The 21,094-nt window shown below is 40.3% G+C and overlaps 1 protein-coding gene across 1 annotated transcript; it reads right to left on the reverse strand.

Annotated features, from left to right (window-relative positions):
• Nucleotides 1–174: 174 nt before the first annotated feature.
• Nucleotides 175–16,643, reverse strand: SERINC1 (serine incorporator 1). Its single transcript, XM_084284825.1, has 10 exons — nt 16,486–16,643; nt 11,272–11,433; nt 10,287–10,480; nt 7,365–7,444; nt 7,051–7,188; nt 5,053–5,222; nt 4,835–4,925; nt 3,681–3,822; nt 3,321–3,551; nt 175–1,779 (listed from the first exon to the last, which is right to left on the reverse strand). Exons 1-10 carry the CDS (start codon nt 16,522–16,524, stop codon nt 1,641–1,643), a joined length of 1,386 nt encoding a protein of 461 aa, XP_084140951.1. The 5' UTR covers nt 16,525–16,643; the 3' UTR covers nt 175–1,640.
• Between the last annotated feature and the right edge of the window lie 4,451 nt (nt 16,644–21,094).

The following is a 21,094-nucleotide window of genomic DNA, read 5'->3' on the forward strand; positions in this document are numbered from 1 at the left end:
GAGAACTGGGAAAAGTTCACACAGACCGATACATGATTTAAAGGGCCAGGAACTGTCAGAGGTGTACTCTTGTCAGAGAAGTAAATATTTTAAAGTGTGCACAGAACATAAGATTAGAATATAATGCAAAACCGTATACCATCCACATGTTCAGCAATGAGACATGAGAAGTCATTACACAGTTTCATCCAAATTTATTTATTAATAAGGTAACCACATATTCCAAATTACTACAAGCCTTACTAATCCTTTCATTACCATCTCAAACTTGACTGACATGTCATTTCTGCAATAAGTGTCAGTGTCTGGGAGTAAATTTAAAATAAAAGCTTAGAGAAGAATTAGCAACAGGAAGTAACTGTATGAACACCACAGTAACAGGTAATTGTGACATCTGCTAAAGGCTTTAGGGTAACCCCCAATCAGACTGCTCAAATCTCAGCTTGTAGCAAGTAACAGAAATATATAAATAATGCAGCTTACGTACTTCAATTACAAAGCAGCAAGCACAAAAGCATTTAAGATTTCATAACTGCACAATAGTAGTATTTTAATCAAACATCTAATGTTTTACCTTTTGTCTAGAACTACTTTGTAGGCTCAAGTCCATCTCCAGCAATGGACAGCAAAACAAAAAAAAAACAATACATTAGAAGAGATCAAAATTTAGAGCCCCAAACATATTAAGAAACACTTCTGTCGAAGTCTCATTTAATGCAAGCCTCCGCTAGTTACTGCCATTGCAGTGCTCCTTTTCCTCTGCTTCTATTTTAATCACTATACCACAGAAATTCCTCTGAAGGGCCTACAGTTTTCATCGTTCGACTCCCTGCAAACCCTCTGATTGTAACTTAGCCAAGAAAGAAGATGGCACACACAACAGCAATAAGTTACAGCACAGCTATCCAGTTTAAACTACTTTTTAAAAATGTGTAGATGCGTATTGTAAACAGGTGCCTTAAAAACATGCATCTGAGCATCTGCTACCAGGATGTTTCCTTCCCCCAGTCTGTCCATCCTTATGTCTGCAATGGATCCAATCATTCCCAGGAAGATATTAGCCTCTCCACAACCTTCAGGTGCAAGTTTCCCCAATTAATATTTGTGCTAAAGGTACTGCTGCCTTTACAAGAAAAGGTCAGGCTTTTATTGCCAACATGATGCAACGTCTCCCATAAGCTCTAACCTGCAATTTTAAGTCTAACAATTCTTACTCAAGACTTACTTTGGATTCAAGGCAACGCGGATTATCAAAGGCAGCCCCCCCCCTTTTCTTGTAAAGCCTGATCTAATAGTTTTGTTTATCTAATTAACACTTGCACATTTTTTCTCTAAAACTATTTAACGCAATTGAGGAGTGGGGAAAAAGACCTACTTCCCCAAGGCTTTGATCTATCTAATGCTTCCAACACACTAGAACTAGGGCAATCCTAAGAAAACCATCATCGTAGCAATTGTCACTAAGCTCAGTTAGAAAAAGTCATTTGGTGAAATGACGAAAATACACGATTCGAAGTGATCATGCAGAATAAAGCGGGATATACTACATGGATAGTACGTGTGCACACATATTTACAGCTACACTATAACCTGGAATACTGTTTGTTTCGAAGACACGATGAAGCTAATGCAATGCTTGCTTAGTCAAAGTCACGATTTGTGAGAACCAGCGGAGCAACCAGAGTCCACACGTACAACACGATGCCGATCCAGCTGGAAGATATCTTCACCCAGACAGATGGCCATTTGCTGGTCATTGTCTCATAAGAAGAATCCGGACTGTGAAAGAAAGAAAATAGAAGTTTGCTTTTCTGTTTTAATATGACACAGTAGTATAGTAAGCTACTCTTCAACATTTTCAAAGAACACCTCTTCTACCCTTCTTCCAGTCAGTTCACACCAATCTGTATGAAAATGCCATTTGTAAGTTGATGTCATAGGAGATTGGAAAGCAACAGATGCTCAGAATGTACTTAATAAGAGAATCTGGCAAGAAGCAGAAATAATTATTATGCAAATCTGTGGCAAGAGGAATTGGACAGTATTTACATATACTAGTAATGCAATTTACCTTGTGCAAAGACAACCCCTGAGACTTAATAATATTCTTATAATATTGGCCCAAGAAGGGCCACAAATCAAATCCAGAACATAACTATATGAAGTTACTCTAAAAGAAAACCTTTATAGTTCTGTTACTTTGGTACAAAGAGTTCATTAACAAATTATTAGAGACCTTTAATTTTTGTTTTGAATTCTGAGTAACATCTGCTCAAGCTGTTACACATCTGTTTGTGTATTAGCAAGTGTACATAGCGCAAAGACTACCCAAATAACTCACTGAATTCACATCTAGGAGTACTTTTATTGGGTGTATGTTTCAGCAAGCAGGCAACTTAGTTTGCTTCCACTACAGATCCCACCTTAGAACAGATGATGTTAGAAAGGACCTCTGGAGGTCATATGCTCCAACCTCCCTCCTCAAGCAGAGACATCTAGAGCAGGTTGCTCAGTACCATATCAAGGTGGCTTTTGTATATCACCAAGGAGGGACACTTCACAACCTTTCTTGGGCAATCTGTGCTAGTGTCCCTGGTAACCCTCACAGCGAAAAAAGCATTTACTGATGTTCAGACAGGCTCTTGTGTTCCAGTTTGTGTCCATTGCCTTTTGTCCTGTCACCAGACACCAGTGGAAGAGTCTGACTGTCCTCTTTGCACCCTCCCTTGCGGTATTTATACACATAGATGAAGTTCCACCTGAGTCTGTTCTCCAAGATGAACAGTCCCAACTCTCTCAGCCTCTCCTCACAGGAGATGCTCCAGTACCTTCATCATCTTTGTAGGACTCTATCCGTTACATCCAGGTCTCTCTTGTACTGGGGAGACCAGAGATGGACCCAACATTCCAAGCATGGTTTCACCAGTGCTGACTAGGTGGGAAGGAACACCTCCCTCAACCTGCTGGCAATTACCATGTCCTTCCTCTTTTTTCTATCTCTGTCAGTAAACACCTGGTCTGTCCTTGTTATTTTTAGCTGTTATAAAACTTAATCCTGTTCACTTCAACAGGACATATTTTAGCAGTCCAGTGAATCATGAGAATTACTTTAGAAAAGACAATTGGTGCTTGTGAGAGAGGTTGACTACTGCAATTTTTAAATACAATTAATTTAATATGGATCAAACAGCAAACTTCCCTCAAGAAGTCCCAGTCAGAGCCCACATTCCTCACAGCACACCAGTTGTGAGCCATTGATCAGCTAAATGTAGCTTCTTGTATGCAGAGTATTAGCATACTGTATTATCAAGTGTAGATACCTGTACCAGTTGGTAAGTGTCATCATGATATACAGTGAAGCGAGGAAAAGCATGAAATGAAAGAAGGAGTAACTGTAAGTAACTCCATCCCTTTCATTATCTATGGCTCGGTGCACATCCTCTCCATCATCAAGGGAGCCATCATTCCTGGGCATTCCATCCTCAATCAGAGTTGATTCATCGCTGGTCAGCATCAGCTTGTTAACTTGGCTGTTATTGGATGTTCGGATGCTGTATTTGACAGGAAAGGATGCAATACTGTTACCCAAGTGAATACAATTTAGTATCTAACAAACAGAAATTATACAAGCTAAAGTAGTAATACAAGCTAATAGGATTTTTTTTTTAAAGCAAACTTACCTTGAATAGAGGACACACAGCAAAAACAAAATCAGTCCTACAATTCCTTGTGCATCCCACCACTGCACTACTTGACCTTGGGTTGGAATGGTGGTGGTATTGTAACCAATGATGCTCAGCAAACTTGGGTTACAGCGCCTATCTGTGAAGGAAATTACTTCAGAACTTACATACACGTTTAAATATTTGTTCTGTTCTTGTTTTATTTCTACAGTGAATGCGGAGTAATACAAAGAAACTTTGTGACCAAAGTCCTGGATGATAAAAGCTCCACATGTAATTGTAGCCTATAGAATCTCTAAAGCAGGCAAATGACAGTATGTTACATAAAACTCTTGTACAAGTTTTAAATCTTTTATCTGCTCTATGTATCAAGTGCTTTACTGTTTCATCTCATAATTAGATTCAACAAAGTAAAGGTGCTCTGCATATTAAATGTAAGAAATTCCACTGCTAGAAACCAAGTTTGACAACTACATAGTCTATAGATTGGGTATCAGAATCATCTCAAAGAGTTAGAAGAGAATGCTACAGCTCTCAGCATCCACAGATAATATGGAACAAACAGCAGAAAGTATCAGATGATCTTATTTCCCCGTAATACTTCAGTAGTTACACTGACTCAGGCCAACGTTGTTACACAGAAGCATAAGATATTGTCCGCAATTAAGATTAAAGGGCCATTTCAATGCCAGAGGCAATTAAAAGCCCCAAAATCAGTATTTTATATTCATCAATAGAATTACTGATTTATTTATTTTTACAGAGATGTTTAGTTGTTTTCAGACAAGATAAGAAATCTTCCATTAGGAAAAAATACAATCAGTAGCATCTCAGTCACCAGGCAAGAAGTTTCAAACTTAGTACTGAGATGAGCCTTGTACCCAATTTAGCCTACTGCAACCTTGCCAACAGCATGCTGAAATTCTTCTATACAATAAACATAAGAGCAAGTGAAAAACGTGATCTTTGGAAGAACTGTTTTTTCAGTTTTATTACAGAAAGTTGGGGCTGTGGGAGAAACCACAAACTATGCCTGCCTCTAACTTGCATACATTATAACACCTCATTCCAATACTGCTTCGCAAATAGGTGAAAATACAGTTTACTGCTAACCTGGCACCCGAAAAGCCATGTACTGCTGCTACACTTACCTGGTTCATTGGTCATGGCTGACCAAGTCAAATACATGGTATAAATTGTGATCACAGAAGACTGCAGCAAACCAGACCTTGGCTGAGATTCCTGTATGAAGTAGTCACGAAACAGCAAAGTTAAGCAATTAAAAGGTCTCACACATGATTGCATAATAGGTTTCTAATACTGAAAAAATAATACAGAAAAATAACAGAGAACAGAATTAAAGCCATACCTGAATCTTTGGCAGAATTGACATTACAGAAGCACCGATACACAGCAACATATTAACACTGATGAATGTCTTGTTTTCAGAACAGCCTTCTGGATGAGTGTAATAAACATAAAACAAGACAATAGCTACTAGTGACAGCAGATAATTGACAGCCGTAGCTGACAGCAGAGCTGTGAAGAGAAACAAAAAGAGTTAAAATGATTAATAATAAACTAGTAAAACTGAAATAATATTGAATGATGATCATGCTTTGGGTATTTTATACAAAGACAGAATTGGAGAGCAGCTCTGGGCTCTGAAATGTAAATGATATAAGATTCCTGAAATGAAATAGATGTTAAAAAAAAAAAAAAAAAAGTGAGGCCCAAAGCCGTATTTCATTTCCCAGTGCTCTAAGAGCAAACAAGACCACAAAGAATAAAGGAATATAGTTCTACTACATATACTTTGGATAAAGGCTTTAAAAAAAAATTAAAAAAAAATGAAGAACTACTACTCAAATAGAAAGAAATACAAAACCTATTTCCAAATTCCATCTTATTAAGAATAAGAAAGAATAAACCAAAGCAGCCACTGCACAAGGACAGGTTGAGCTTTCTTTGGAAAGGACTAAATCATCACACCTGAAACTGCTTTATTAAAAATTAACATACTTCTCCAGTAAAATGACTTGTACTTTCCTTCACTATCTCAATTGTTCACTCAGTGTATGCCCACACTGGGTTTACATAGTAAGATTTTGGTATTGGGGGGGCTGCAGGGGTGGCCTCTGTGCGCAGAGTCCAGAAATTGCCCCATGTCAGAGCAGAGACAGCTTCAAAAGAGACCTGCTGCTGGCCACAGCTGAGCCATGGAGCAACACTGGGTGGGCCTCTGGGAGAGGAGATTGAAGAAAAGGGGGAAAAAAAAAAACTGCTGCACAACTGCAGGAGAGGCCCCTGGTGGAGTAGGCTGTCCCCCTGCAGCCCACGAAGGAGCCCACGTGGAGCAGGTGGATGTGGCCTGGAGGAGGCTGCAGCCCATAGAGAGCCCCCACAGGAGCAGGCCCCAGGCCAGAGCTGCAGCCCATGGAGAGGAGCCCACGCAGGAGCAGGGCATCTGGGGGGAGCTGCCACCCACCCGTGGGGGACCCATGCTGGAGCAGTTTGCTCGTGGGAGATGGACCCCATGGTACAGAGCAGTGTTGGAGCAGTTCTCGAAGAGCTGCTGCCTGTGGAAAGCTCCAGCCGGCGCACGTGGGGAAGGACAGCATCCTGTTGGAGGGACCCCATGGGCAGCAGGGGCAGAGAGTGACCATGAAGGAGCGGCAGAGACAAAGTGTTAGGGACTGACTGCAGCCCTCATTCTCCTGCACTGCTTGGGAGGAGGACACAGAAGAGGCAAAGGTGCTTTTAGTTCTCACTGCTCTTGTCTGTGATAGGCAGTGATAGGCAAGAAATTCTATTCATTTCCCCAAGCTGAGTCTGTTTTGTCCATGACAGTAATTGGCAAATGATCTCCCCGTTCCTTTGAGGAAATTGAATGAAAAAGTGGTTGTGGTGGAGTTTAGCTGGCCATCAAGTTGAAACCACCACAGTATCTTAGAGGAATGACAGACAAACATACTGAACTTACGCCTAATATGAACAGCAGTAGACTAGTTTATTTTTAATTGGTGCTAAGGGGTAACAAAGCCTATGACTGGGTGGAAGAAACACACACACAGCAATAGCCACTTCTCTGCTATCATAAATTGATGCCACGTGTCTAGAGATTAGATCTTATTAGTCAGCCATAGATGCTCTTCTCCCACTCCCTACCCTCCACCCTCTCTCTCCATTTTTAACTTGGTACCAAAAGGACAGCTTGACAACTGAGCTGAACTATACCTTCTGAAAAAATGGTATTTATGCTCAAAGTAGACCTTCTACACTCTTGTAAAATACACTATTGTGGTGAATGATGTATTCAACATAGTTTACAGTGAAATTAATTTATTTTTCAGTTGTAATACAATACCTGCATACCAGCATCTTGAGTTTCCTTCCTCCATTTTTTCAACCCAAGATTCATTCCAGGAGTGGGCAAAGTCAATAAGCAATACCAGCTGAATAAGAATAAAGCAGAATGCTCCAGCCATACCTACATAAAACCACACTATAAAGAGAAATAAAACCAGTTTAGAGCCATTTATAATTTCCTGCCCTGTCTCAAACACAGAAAAGGTCTATAGTTATGCAGCTACTAGAAAAAAAAGCTATCAACACACACTTAATTTACTTTTAAAACCAGCACGATCCACCGTGATCCAGTAGAAGGCAATATTCTCTTACCAGTAGTAAAAGGTCCCTCTGGGATGAAGAAGGCTCCAACACTAATTGCAAGTGCTGTTGCGAACTTAAAGAACCAGAATCTAAAAGGAAAAAAAAAGGAAGTCAGGCAACTATTGAAATATGATTTGCTTCACAAAGACTCAGACAACACAAAATGTATTCATAGCAGGCTTGGTTTTTTAATTCATTCCTTAACTCAGATATTTCAAGAAAAAAATCTTTTTCCCCCCTCCAGAAAACAATCCTTAAACCATGCTAGACTCACAGTGTTCAATACTTATTTCCCATAAATATCTTCCTGATGTACAAAGCCAGGATGGTACATAGTTGTGAGCTTTTTTTTTTTTTATCCCCAGAGTTTTTTAGCTAGAGTAATGAGGTTATTGAACTCCATGTATACCTAAGTCATGGGCACAAAAGAAAAAAATAGAAAAGCCTTTACTTGTTCTTAATATTAAAACTAAAAAGGGAGATGGATTTGGTTGGTGCCTACAATGAGAAAAAGCTTATGCTCGAATTCCCTATCAGTCTCAAATCGATTCTTACACAGATGTATAAAAACCTTGATTCTTCCCATATAACTTTAGACTTTAGGCTGACACCTGATAAGGATTTATCACAGCAACAAAAACAAAGGATTTATCCTTGACAGAAAGCAAACAAGTAAATTGAAAGCCCTTGTTCAAAACCAGCAGCATTGCACTTTTTCCAATAAAACACATGTGCTCCTGGATAAACAGTTCAGTTGTCTCTTTCATATGAGACAGGGAAGTCTTTTAGTATTTTCCAATGATTCGCCATACACATACCAAATGAAGACTGTTCAAATACCCTGCATAGGGAACTTCAAATTGAAAAATTACCCCCAACATAACTGTAAGATGGTAAAGACTTCCTGATCAGAATGACACAGCTCCTAATATGGGCACAATACCAACTACATGTACTTCAAAACTCAATATAGCACAAAGACATGTACCACACCCTCACAATGTCAAACAGCTGCATGGTCTTCAAGTTTGCTAACCCTTCCCATCTTGTTCCGTACTTCAGTCACCACCCCCTGATCAGAACAGCCCAAAGATGAGATTAGACATCTTCAGATAAGATCTCTTGAGAGAATTTCAATTGAGTGGAAAAGAACTATGTAAGATGAAAGAAGTACAGAATATGGGAAAAATGAATTCACTGTGATATAAAGTGATCAAACCCAATATTAAAGTTGAATTAACATTGGAAAAATATTGTATAATACATTTAAAAAATTACCCCCAAAACCCACCAAAAAAACACCACCAAAACCCTAACCCCAAACCACTACCCGCAAAAACTAGTTATTGAAACCACATGTGGTTTTTTAAGCAAATGTCATTATCAGGTATAGAAATAAGAACGGTTTCAATTTTGTGTAATTATTCTCTAATTCCAGATCTTTTAAAAGGATTTTAATGCTTTATCCACATACAGCTTGCATGACAGCTGAAAAGACAACTTCTCTGAAATAACACCTACAGCTGCCATGTATTCTGTACAAGTTAGCAATAATCCTCTGAATACATTATAACTATTTTAACTGTTTTTTTCCCCCTATTATTTTTGCTACCCTGAGATAAGAAGCCTGCTGTTACAAATACAAAGGAAGTGAACACTGACACTGGATCAAATCAACCGCGTTTGACTTACAAGTGTGAAGAAGTATGTAATGCATGGGAAACCTTAATATTCTGAATATTTCAAATGACTGACACAAAGATTACGTTACAAACTATTACCGAAGATACGTACGATTTCAAAATCAAAACCCACTGTTTCATAAGGCTACCTGTAAAGCATATTATTGAAGCAACTACCTGTTACAGAGGTATTAGAAGTTAACATCATTAAATATTTTACTGGTAACTGTCAAAGAGTATCATTTTTCCTTTTATCCTACTCTTGACACTAAGAGTAAATTGCTGTAGGTTGTATACCAAGTACTGAAATTTGCACTGAAGCTCCAGGTAAGTGTTACAAGAAGATCCCAAACACTTGAGAAGTGGTCTTTGGTAAGAAGATTTCATACCATGTAAAATGTTTTTATTGTTAAAAAATACCTCACACACTCAACACCTTAAAGTGTTTATAACAGAACATACTTGATTCATTTCCTTTTTGTTTTTAACAAGTACGTTTTCAGACAGTTACCTATGGTAGTACTGGAAATATTTAGAGGATACTCTCATGAACAAAGTAAGCGGAGAAAAAAAGAAGCTGAACTGAGTCCCTATTGCTAATGCATATTAACAATACCATATCCAGATTTTTTTCTTCAGATCTAAACAAAGAAAAGAACTAAAGCAATATTATGTTCAGTCCTAATTATTTTCTTTCCCTCTACAGATTTAAGAAGTTACACTACAGTAGTTGACCTTGGAAAAAGAGTATCACTTGAGTCAACCTGCAAGCTGAAATTCCACTATTATCTTCATACGAGATGTTACATATCTACATATATCGAGAAGCTCAATAAACATCAAAGTTCGACAGAATGCAACTCCTAGAGGACAAATGAGGATTTTTAAACTTACTACTTAAGGAAAAAAAAAATACTCAGTAGAATGAAACCTGTTGCCATTTTTCATTTTTAAATTTTGTTTTCTTTGACAAAAGAAAAGCAGAAACTAATTTTGGGAAACATCTGGACAGATTACCACCCGTCATAGTTAGTTTTCAGAGCCTCAACACCATGTATATCATTTTCTTTTACAAAAATTAACCTGTTCTAAGAACTCTAACTTTGATTGCCCTCTACTGCAACAATACTCCTCTCACTTTCCAGAATTCTTTGTTTGTGGAACAGCATGCTTTACTGCAGGCTTAGTTTTCACAGTAGCTGCATCACACACACAACCACCCACCTCACTTCTCATTTCTGTATCTTACCCATTGTGCACAGCTGCTCTTGGGTCATTGCTGCTCTTCACTTTGATCATCAGTAAGGAGAAGAGAAGAAAGAACATGGCCATACCAAAGCACACACGGTACACTGCTTTGTAACCAACTAACACATCGCAATTCACATGGCCGTGCACACCAGGAATGGCTGTTCCAACTCCTCCATCACAAAATCCAGGAATCTGTGATAAACACAAGATACACCAGTGATCTGTGAAAGGTATCCTGTGAGTAAATATATATTATCATTTTGTTAATATGCATTTCATTAATATTGTAACTTTACACAACTACAAACTTTGCAGAAAGTGATATTGCAGGGTTGTATAGTTAAAGTCTAAAACAGAATATTAAATGCACTGAATTAAGAACTAAAAGGAAGAACAAAAGCTTGCCTAACAGAAGTTGCTATCTATCAAAAGTAGATATAACTTTGTATAACTAAAACTGTAAAAATCGTCTAAGCACTTCCAACTTCCCTGTGTGAAAAATATCCTACTGTCCTTAGTGAAAAATATATTTGCTACACATTTGCAGACTTAAAATTTTTACTATTACAGCACAATGAAAACTAGAAGACAATGTTAGTCTGTGTTTCTTTTACTCTTTTATACTCTTATTAACATCAAAGAAAATCAATTAAGTGCCAAAAACACAAGCATCTCAATAATAAACAATTTAAACCTCTACAAATATTAATTACAATTTCCTGTTTGAGGAAAGACTTTTCTTTCTTATTCAAGTTATTAAATAAAAGATACAATTTTATTTCTAAATAGTGCTTTTCATCTATGCAGTGATGCTCCCAAGAGTTCATCATTTACTTGATCTATAATCAAAGTAATAATGATTGTGAAGCACAGGTGGCAGCAAAATGTTGCATTCCCAAATTAAACCCATGCTTTCAGGATATCATTTACAATTATCTGTGACATTTGTTCTACCAAACACATTAGCAAAGAAGTAACCCGACCTTTTTCAGCTGCTCTTCCATTCCTGGTATTAACATCACGCAGGCAACGCTCACGCCGATGAGTAAGAAGAACGCATAAATCAGCCTTGTGATGGTGGAGTTGTTTCCACTGGGGCAGCATCGGCACAGCAGACACGGGGCACTTCCACACAAACATGGTATCTGACAGGGACACAGAAGGTAAAAACATGGTGTTTTTTTTTTTTTGTTTGTTTTTTTTTTTTTTTTTTTTTTTTTTTTTTTTAAGAAAACTTTGCATTCCTTGGTCACAGTCAGGCTGTGTGGATCCCCAGAAGTTAGATGGAAAATGACTCATGCTATGCATCTCATCTCCAGCGTAGACTGAGTGGCTGCAACACGTTACAGAGCCTCCTAACAGCCTTGGCAGTGGTTCCTAATGTACCACTGCACACTACAGTTACTGCCTCATCAAAAGTAATCACTTATCCATTCGAAGGAATGGAAGACTTGTTTCTGGCTTGTTTGTTCTGGTTTTTTATATTTTATTTCATCTAATTAAGATTCAAGGATTACTTTTTTTTTTTTTTATCAACTACATCCTCCCATCCACAGCTGCAGAGATGAAACATATCCCACAGAAAAAAGAGTCTGAGTGCAAGACTAGGTGTGCCTTCAGCACCTACTGGAGCTGGGCTGCAGTCCCTGCTGGGGCAGAGTCATGCATCACAGACAGCAGGTAAAACAGCCTAAAGCCAAGGCTGTAATTTATTGTGTTTTTAACAGCCACTCACACTTAGGTATCATGTAAATCTCTGTTAGCTGGCAACCGTACAGTTACAAAGAGCACAAATAAAGCAAAGCATGCATTATCAGCTCAACCAATTATCAACAGCAAGATTTGGATAGGAATGTTCTACAGTTGTAGGTGCTAGGAGGGTCAACTGAGGACAAAAGTAACTTGCATTCAGTGAAATCTTTTCTTTATCAGAAAGCTGTGGGAAGAAGGGAGCAGATTCACTGAAAGCACCTGTACCTCACCCCTTCCCAATTCTCTGTCACTTGCTGCATGACAACTGAGGGAGCAAAAGAAATGCAAGTGCCCACAACTACACATAAGCCAGAAAAGGGAAGATTCAATCAAAATGCATTTTTTTCTTGTTTACAAATAAATTTTAGGAAAAAAAAAATGTGAAATTCCACTGACTGGTTAATAGCTAAGGTTTTGGAGACCACGTATTATCCAGTTTCAGTAAAATCTACCAATGTGAGAATCAAATGCATCCCCTGCTACAATTGCCACCAGGTCTATTAAGGGACTGCTGCTCCATATGAATGAACTACAAGCGAACCTGCAACCCACACAGCCCCCACACTGCTGCAAACCTCGCTGCTCTCCCAGCACAAGCTCAGGTACACCTCTGTCTGGCAATAAAAGCCACCCAAACACGGGAGAACAGGAATAGCAACAGGGCCTCATGACCAGTGCGAGTCAACCATCCAGGGTGCAGGCATGTGCCAGAGAGTTCCTGCAAGTTGAGTCACTCGGCAAACAGGACACCGGCAGCCTGGCACCACCAGCAAGGCCCTGGGGCCAGCAGGAAGGCTGTCAGGATGCTGCCGGCAGGCTCCTGAGAGGCCCTGGGGAAAAGGGACCCATCTTCTCTTCTGACAGGTTCAACCAGACCCGCATGCTGCACCCACAGCCCGGGGCTTTTAAATGATGGCCTTATATTCCTCCCCGTGCTCTTTCTTAAGGACACAAGAGCCAGGAATTTTCACTCCACTATGGTACACAATCATTTTTAAATTAACAAACATCATAATTAAAATCACTTTGCTAAAAAAATAAGTGAATTTAAGTAGATTTTCAGTGTAACTATTCCAGTGCACTCTTTTTGACCTCCTCCTCCTCCTCTATTCAATAACATTGCAACACAAAGTGTAGGAAGATGCTGATTACCAGCAGCTACATTAGGGGTGTCTGTGCTTAGTAAGCAGGAAATGTGTGGCAAATATGACCCAGTCCTGCATCAGGACTTTTTAGAGTGCTAATGTATTTATGGTATTTCCTTCTTCTGAATAAATAACCTCTCTACTGAAGGATATTCCTATTTTCTGCTCAAAACATTAATTTATAGAACTAATTCTGTTGGTATTCATATTTTTAAAGATATTGCTGAAAAAAGGTTGAATTCAGCAGAGCAGGATACAAGCCTAGGTTCAGAGCCTAGGTTCATCTGCTGCGGAGAAGTTGGAGCAAGGACTCTTGGGCATAAAAATAACTCCTCTGGGTTATCCCAGTGTTTAATTGCTTGTTAAGTGCCCAGGTAATCGAGGCAGCTTCCTTCCGAGTGTATCAAAAGGAACACAGATGATTGCACCTAACCTGGATGTTTCTAGAGGGTCACAGGAGCTGAAAGAAAGATCACTGCGTGATCTTTGGGAAACACGTGCCCTAACTGAAGCAACGTGCCTCGCTTGATTTTACAAGTCTGAGCAACATCAGCTCTTAAAACACGTGGCCCCAGACAGCTCATTCTTACAGGCTGTGACCATGCACATCTCTGAGCAAGAGATACCTACTGATACTATTCATACAAGCTGGCTCCTATGGGAAGCCACATTACAGTCCCTTTCTTCCAGCAAGATAAATATACACCACTCCTATAAAACAATATTATACTATCAAATAATATTATTATACTATCATCAAAACCACTGCTAATGAGTAGTAGCCTTCAAATAGAAGGGAGAACAAAAAGGAACCTGCCCATGGAATGCAGTTCATAGGAGATAAGGACAGTCTCCGTCAATTTCTTTCCTCCCAAAATCAGAGCTCTGGTCCTACAGAAAACTCCACAGCACAAACAGCAAGCTACTATTACACACATCAAAGCTTAAAATCAACTCCTCAGGTGAAATTCAGCTTAGTCACAGATACAGACAAAGAGCTACTCTGCAATTAGCTTTTAGCTCATTTTCATAAGGAAGCTAGGGCAACAATAACAAAAATCCATTGCCATCCAGCAACTCTTGAACCTACTGACCAACATATGTTCCTGCACATTTTTTAGAAAAGAAGCAGTTCAGTGGTGTTCACGGATGTACAATAAGAACACACCTATTCCAGGAGCAGCCAGACAGACAGACAAGCTAATTCATGCTTGCCAAACTCGTCACTTCCTTTTCTAGGAAATTACAGGAGGATCACACAAGATAATGTTGCAGGACACAGGAGAAAGAAAACCCCATAAGTCTACTGAAAGTCAATCGTTACTACTACTGATGTGCACCAAATAAGCTTTTGATATCAAATGTAATCTTCTTACTGGGATAAAGTCTAAATGATTATGCACTGCATTCAATGTCTGCACAAACACTAAGCCCCTACTGGGCCTAGTTAGGTCTTAGCTACATCATCCCTACCCATATGCTTAAAGCAACCAATTCAATCAAGATGTTTGTTTTGACAGAGAGTATTAAAGCACTAGAAGCAGCAGACAAGCTGTTTCAGAGAGCACTGCAATACAAGCAAGCCCCAGTAAAACCATCAGGACTGACTGATTGATCCAGGCCACTGGAATCAGAAACCTTTCGGAGAGATGACAATGCTCTTTAAGGCTTCTCCCCACCCCCTGTCTCTCACAGGCTCTTCTTTGCTCTTAAAGACTGCCAGATCAGCACAGTCCTGCAGAGTGCAGTCATAACCAGAAGTACCACCACACACAAAAAAAAAAAAAAAAAAAAAAAAAAATCGAGAAGAAATAAAGGCACGAGGTTGGATGCCGAGGTTACTCAGCACAGCTCTGTGTGACACAAAGCACAGCCCCACAAAGCAATGCCAGCAGCACCACCTTCCTAGAGAGACGAGGAGCAGTGATCCCGGCCATGGCACAGCCTGCCCCAGCACAAACCCCACATCTGGCTCCCCCACACACTCCCCCCTCACAGCTGGTTCCTCTTTCAGAGCCATGAGTTATTTACACAGACACATCCTTAGGGACCACATCCACTTTCGACTCCTATGCTGCATAGGCTCTAAGTGCTGATTAGCTGTGGTTTTAACTGTGGAATGAAAGTCAACACTTCAAAGCCATCAGAAAAAAAAATGTTTTGCCTAGACACTTTAAAGGAAGCGATGGGAGTTACCCACAGAAAATCAGATTTAGCCGAGATTACATGACTACAGAAGTCATTTTACTTAAAAGACCATTAGCAGCACTTGAAAGCAGTTAGTTGTCTCTAGAGAAAACAACACTCAAAAGCAGAAGCAAGTACACAGGGATTCATCATGCGCTGCAAACACCAGTCAGTCACCAGAAAGGCTGTTTATGCACCTGAAAATGCAGCATGCATTAACTTGAGTATTTTCATTACAACTAGCTATACTGTCACCCAGTATTTGACAACAATTAAAGATGTTAAGGTATCTATATTCAGCTAGCAATTAAACCCTAAGTAGCTTAATCCATTAAGTGGTGTTTAAAACGTTGATTAAAGCAAAACGAACACTGACAGTATCTCTTTAGCAGGATATCATCAGCACTCTGGTAGCTTATTTACACGCCTATCAGCCTGGAAGCTTACTTCATACTCAGTAGTTTACCGTCTCTATGGTCCTTCTATTAATTTTGCACAGCAGATTGAGGAGTTATGTTATCATCACCCTCAATAATATTATTCTACTAGGAAAAAATGAAGTTTTATCTATTGGTGTATTATACTGTTGAGATAGGAGCTTGAATCTAGCTTTAGTAGACTATAAATGCCTACTAAAAGGCTATACAGCCTTATAAAAGGCTGTATGAGCTCCTGTTTAAATGGATATAACTTCATTTTATCTAAGCACGACGAATGCGATATTTTCGGCATGGAAATGCAGGTTTCCACAGTCCCGCTGACATTTTCATCCCAAATATCTGAGGATTCACCACCCGCGTGACTGTGAGTTATTCACACAGGGCCTAGCTTTAGAAAGACACCGGCAAGACAAAGCTGCCACAGAGGGCGGAGCTGCCCGGACAAAGCCGCAAGGCAGGAGCAGCCCTGAACCGGCAGCGGGGCGCCGCGGCCGCGCTGCTCCCCCGAGCCCAGCACCGACCCGACCCGCGCAGACAGCCGGTACGGCCGTTAGGGACCGGGGGAGGGGGGGCTGGACGCCTCCCACCCGCTAACGCAGCCTCGGAGGCGCCCGGCGGTGGCGACGCTCTGCGAGGGGAGGGGAGGGGAGGGAGCGCCCGGGGGCCGCCTTACCCAGCTGGCGACGGAGCAGAGCCCCAGCACGCTGCCCATGGCCGCGCCGCGCCGCGCCGCGCCGGGAGGGGCTGCACAAGATGGACGCGGCGCCGCCGCGCGATCCGGCGGGGGCTGTTTACGGCTCGCCCGAAGCTTCCGGCTCCTGGGATGGCGGCGGCGCCGTCACGTCCGGGGGCGGGGCGGGGCGGGGCCGGCGGTGGTGGCGTCTTCGCCGCCCGCTGCTGGTGCAGTCCCAAAACCAAAAGTGGTTTCGTACAATAATGCTTCACAGCCCCAAAACAAAAGCGGTTTTCTACAATAATGCTTCACAGCCCCAAAACAGAAGCGGTTTATACAGTAATGGGATGATCAAGGAATAGAAAATGCACGCTTCAATAATTAGGCAACATGAAAGATATGTTTTAGCCTGCAAAAAAAAAAAAAAAAAAAAAACAAAACATGACCACCTCCTTTGTAACATGTGTTTTAATATTGAAAAGCTGTTATTTAATAAGTAACAAAAATAAATAATTAATTTTAAAATTAATCAGTATGGCAGTTCATCTCATACTATGCCAGTAGACAACACATGGCTTCATCTTACAGATTAAGAAAAAGGATTTATGAGGAATGTTTTCATGCTGCTCACACGTTTACCTTCAAGGCAGGTGCTTCATGCTGAGCTACTGCTCAGCCTGGTCTTTCATGCTGAGCCTGTTGTTATCTATGAATCTTGCTGAATCTATCATCTATAATCGATTTTAAAGGTAGCTGTATTTTCAAAATAAAACATGAAAAGAAAAAGCTGCGAAGGAACTTTTGTGATCTGATGGTTTAAGACTGTGATTGTTGTCTAGCAATAAAAAAACTGAATGGGAATAATTAACCTAGTGGTTATACCTATTAATTTGAAAGGTAAGCACATAGAGTTAGTGGACACTGAATGCTGAACTGAAATAAAATCCAACCTTCCTGTCCTAAGCAATCAGTTAAAAGAGGTTTTGAAATTTATCTAGAGTAAAATTTTGCTAAATTGAGACGCTCGATGGTGGGGGACAGAATGGACTGTTAGCTAGGATACATCTGCTCCTTCACTGAAGACTACTTGCCAGTGGCCACCAGGCTCTCTTTAGCCTATTACAATTAAATATCTCTTAGTCCTGCACAAACACAAGAATTTGGGTGCAGATAACCTCCGATGTGTATGTGAGGCCTGAACCATCTTCCCTACAATCTTTCTAGATGGGATGATATATTGTTATATAATTGATATATTGTTATATAATGGGACCTTTATCTGAATTAAGTAGCGTAATGGAAGTGAAATTGTAGTGTGCAACAAGGAAGAGAAAAGATATGGGGGGACAAAGGCAGCAAGCACTGCTTTTTCTCGTACTAGAGCCCAAGCCTGGGGCCTATAGGTGAGGTAGGTGCTATACCCTCCGTACATCTGCTCCCAGGGGGGCAGCGGAAGGGTAGGGATGGGGAATAAAAATAAAGCCTGTTCAGCTAGGCCTGTAAAGCCACAACAGTAATCCTTAATGATCACTTTTGTTTGTGTGCAATTTTGAGCCAGTAAAGTGTGCTTTGTTCATCTTCTACATAGTACTACCGCAGTAGACAGAAGATCCTGCAGGCCCAACATCACCTTACAGACAACACTGTGGCTAGCTTCATCTAATGAATTGAGTTCCTTTTTAACCTCTCAGAATGGTAGTACTTTCCTCCCTTTCCTTCAGGAAGGTTTAATTTTTTTTTTTCTGGAGTCTCCAAATGTGTGTCTATAATGGTTTCACAACAATGGGCAGCTCAGCTCCGCAATTGCTCGTTTACTTTCTTTCCTTAACAGAACAGGGGGAGAAAATACAATGAAAAAAGGCTCAAGGGTTGAGATAAGGACAGGGAGATCACTCATCAGTTACTGTCATGAACCAGTCTCAGCAAAGGGAGATGAATATAATTTATTGCCTATCACTAGCAGACTAGAGCAGTGAGAAACTAAAAGCAAGCTAAAATCAACCTCCTGCCATCCACCCTCTTCTATATCCTCCCTCATGGGCTGCAGTCGGACAGCCTGCTCCACCTGGGGCCTCTCCACAGGCCGCAGGGGAACTTCTGCTCTGGTACCTGGAGCACCTCCTGCTGCACTGACCTTGGGGTCTGCAGGGCTGGTTCTCACTCCTCACTCCCACCTGCTGTTGCGCAGCAGTTGTTTATTTTTTTTCCCCCCCTTTCTTAAATCTGCTTTCACAGTGGGACAAATAACATCACTTATTGGCTCAGCTCTGGCCAGCAGCAGGTCCCTTTGGAGACGGCTGTGATCTGATATGGGGCAGCTTCTGGACTCTGTTCATAGAGGCCACCCCTGCAGAACCTCTGCTACCAACTCCTTGCCATGTAAGCCTAACACAGAATCAATAATTAATGTGTTTTATTTACTGCTTCAGTATTCTTGTGATCTTCATAGTCTACTCTTTCTCATTACAAAAACCTCTGATAGCCAAGACAGACTGTTTCTGCCCAGAGCAACCTGATCTCTTTTATTTCAACACATTAAATCACATCATTGTTCTCTGATTAGGTAATAATTTCTGCTGTCTTATTTGTAGTATCTGCTGTGGAAAGATACTGAAGCATTATGTACACTTTGCTGAACCAAGTCCTCCTCCTCCATCACATATTTTCCAAGAAATTACGTGAGAGAAGATCTGCTACAGGAATTTATCTGCTGAAATTTTATTTCACTTTCAAGTGAAATACAGCTTGCCTGCCATCTATTAATTATACTCTGAGATGTTGGTTGTGTCGATACAGTTTCTCAAAATAATTCTTCAGGAATTTGAAGTTCCGCTTTGGCTGTTCATATTCTGCTATGGAAATACTTAGGACTTTGTTTACCTTCAGCAATGGTGGTAAATGCTTTCCTTTGTACTGGAGTTTCTTTTAACTAGTTGTTGTCAGTCCACCTGCCACTAGAAAAGCCTCTTGTAGCTTTGCTAGATTTGAGCCACTTTATTGAGTTACTTTATAAAACTCATTGCAGTGCTTGAGTTTTATTCAGTTTGAAGAGGGATAGAACCCCTTAACACACAGAAATCTGCCTCAGATTGCTTTCCAAAAGTGATCTGCTGTTTCCCTGTGAACTTCTTGAGCTTGTATACATATGAGAACCATAGATGTCCATTATTTGAGTAGTTGTCTGAAAATGTTTAGAAAATAACAGGACCAAGGTAGCTTTTCACTTTTTTTCTCTTTTCTCATTTCTGTTAGGGAGCTTATTGCTAGAAACTGTGTTTCTGTCAGATGCATATTGGAAAATGAGTTTGTCTTTTCCAAACTAGAGACCACCAATCTATCCCATGGTCTGGATAAGTAACTTCCATCTACCCTTTCAGTGAGCACCAGCTATGTAAAGGGTTCAGAGCTTCCTTATGGAGGGGATCACAACCATGACCACACACACTTTAACCTGTGGAGGAAAGTGTTGGTTACCATTTTGTCTGCTTAGTTCTTGTCCTCAGACTGCTGACAGGAAGGGCAAGCTATACAGAAGATACACTAAAGAGGCGTATTTTAGGCAACACTTTCCCAAATACATAATTTTATGTTAAAGGCGCTGGAGATCTAGGGACCCCAGGTGCATAATAGCGCAAGTGTAATCTAGGACAGGTCAGACAGAAGCTTTGTGATGCTGAACGTGGTGAGTGCATCCAGCATCCAGACAGCATCTGCCCCTCTGCTCCCCTGTTCTTTGCCAAGGGAGTATAGAGAACAAGACCTCCAGAAGGAAAAAAAAAAAAAAAAAGCCTTCTGACCAGAACTGAAGGAGGAAAACGGGGCAGCCCTTTGTTCTACGGCACGGCAACACCCGTGCGGCGAGCATCCCCTAGAGGGCAGCGTAACACAAGAGTGGAAACGGCTCACGGCTGTGCACGGCAATCGGCAATGGAAGGGTGGGGGGTGTTTTTGTCTCAACAGTTAACAGAAAAATAGTCTACAGGCATCTATTCCTACAATAAATCTGTGTACACCGCTACGTGCCATTCTTTTTAAGCTATATTTAAGTGAAATCTATAAAAATCCTTTTTTTTTTTTCTTCCCTCAATCCTTTAAATCAAATTTAATATCACAATAATTTCTGTGATAACAGATTATGATATAAAGGCTTATATCTCTGTTGTCAGAGACACTTCGAGCACAAAAGAATTTACATAATCCAAAAACATAAAACTCTTGTTTCTGGTGGACTGTACAGAGACTGATATGAAAGAGATCTGAAGTGAAATGGAGTTCAGAGGCCATGATTTTTAAGGATTTGAATAGATGTAAATCTAATTCTAATTCCAAGAAACAGCTAGGACTACAAAATAAATATTTCTCTTGGTTTCCTTCTTATGACTTTTGTTGTTGTTGTTCTAACAAGCCCCTTTTATTTTGGTAAAATTAAATGATGTAGTGGATTCAAATGGTGGAGCATTACTATATATACTATATATTTTTATAAAATTACATTGTCATCTTCAAAAATATAGTGCTGAGCAGATAAGCAACATAATTTTTAAATAAATATGTATTGATTTAATCAATCTTTAGAAAACATTGAATAATTTGAAATGTTTTTTACAGT

Source organism: Netta rufina, assembly GCF_964035555.1.
Source record: "Netta rufina genome assembly, chromosome: 3".
Classification (NCBI taxonomy): Eukaryota; Metazoa; Chordata; class Aves; order Anseriformes; family Anatidae; genus Netta; species Netta rufina.

Excerpts from the sequence above, each read along its gene's own strand:
- SERINC1 (XM_084284825.1), bottom strand. The coding sequence starts at position 16,524 with ATGGGCAGCGTGCTGGGGCTCTGCTCCGTCGCCAGCTGG. Across the intron at positions 7,189-7,364 it reads AGAGGGACCTTTTACTACTG|TGTGGTTTTATGTAGGTATG; the intron begins GTAAGAGAATAT and ends TTCTCTTTATAG. Across the intron at positions 3,823-4,834 it reads AGCCATGACCAATGAACCAG|ATAGGCGCTGTAACCCAAGT; the intron begins GTAAGTGTAGCA and ends TTTCCTTCACAG.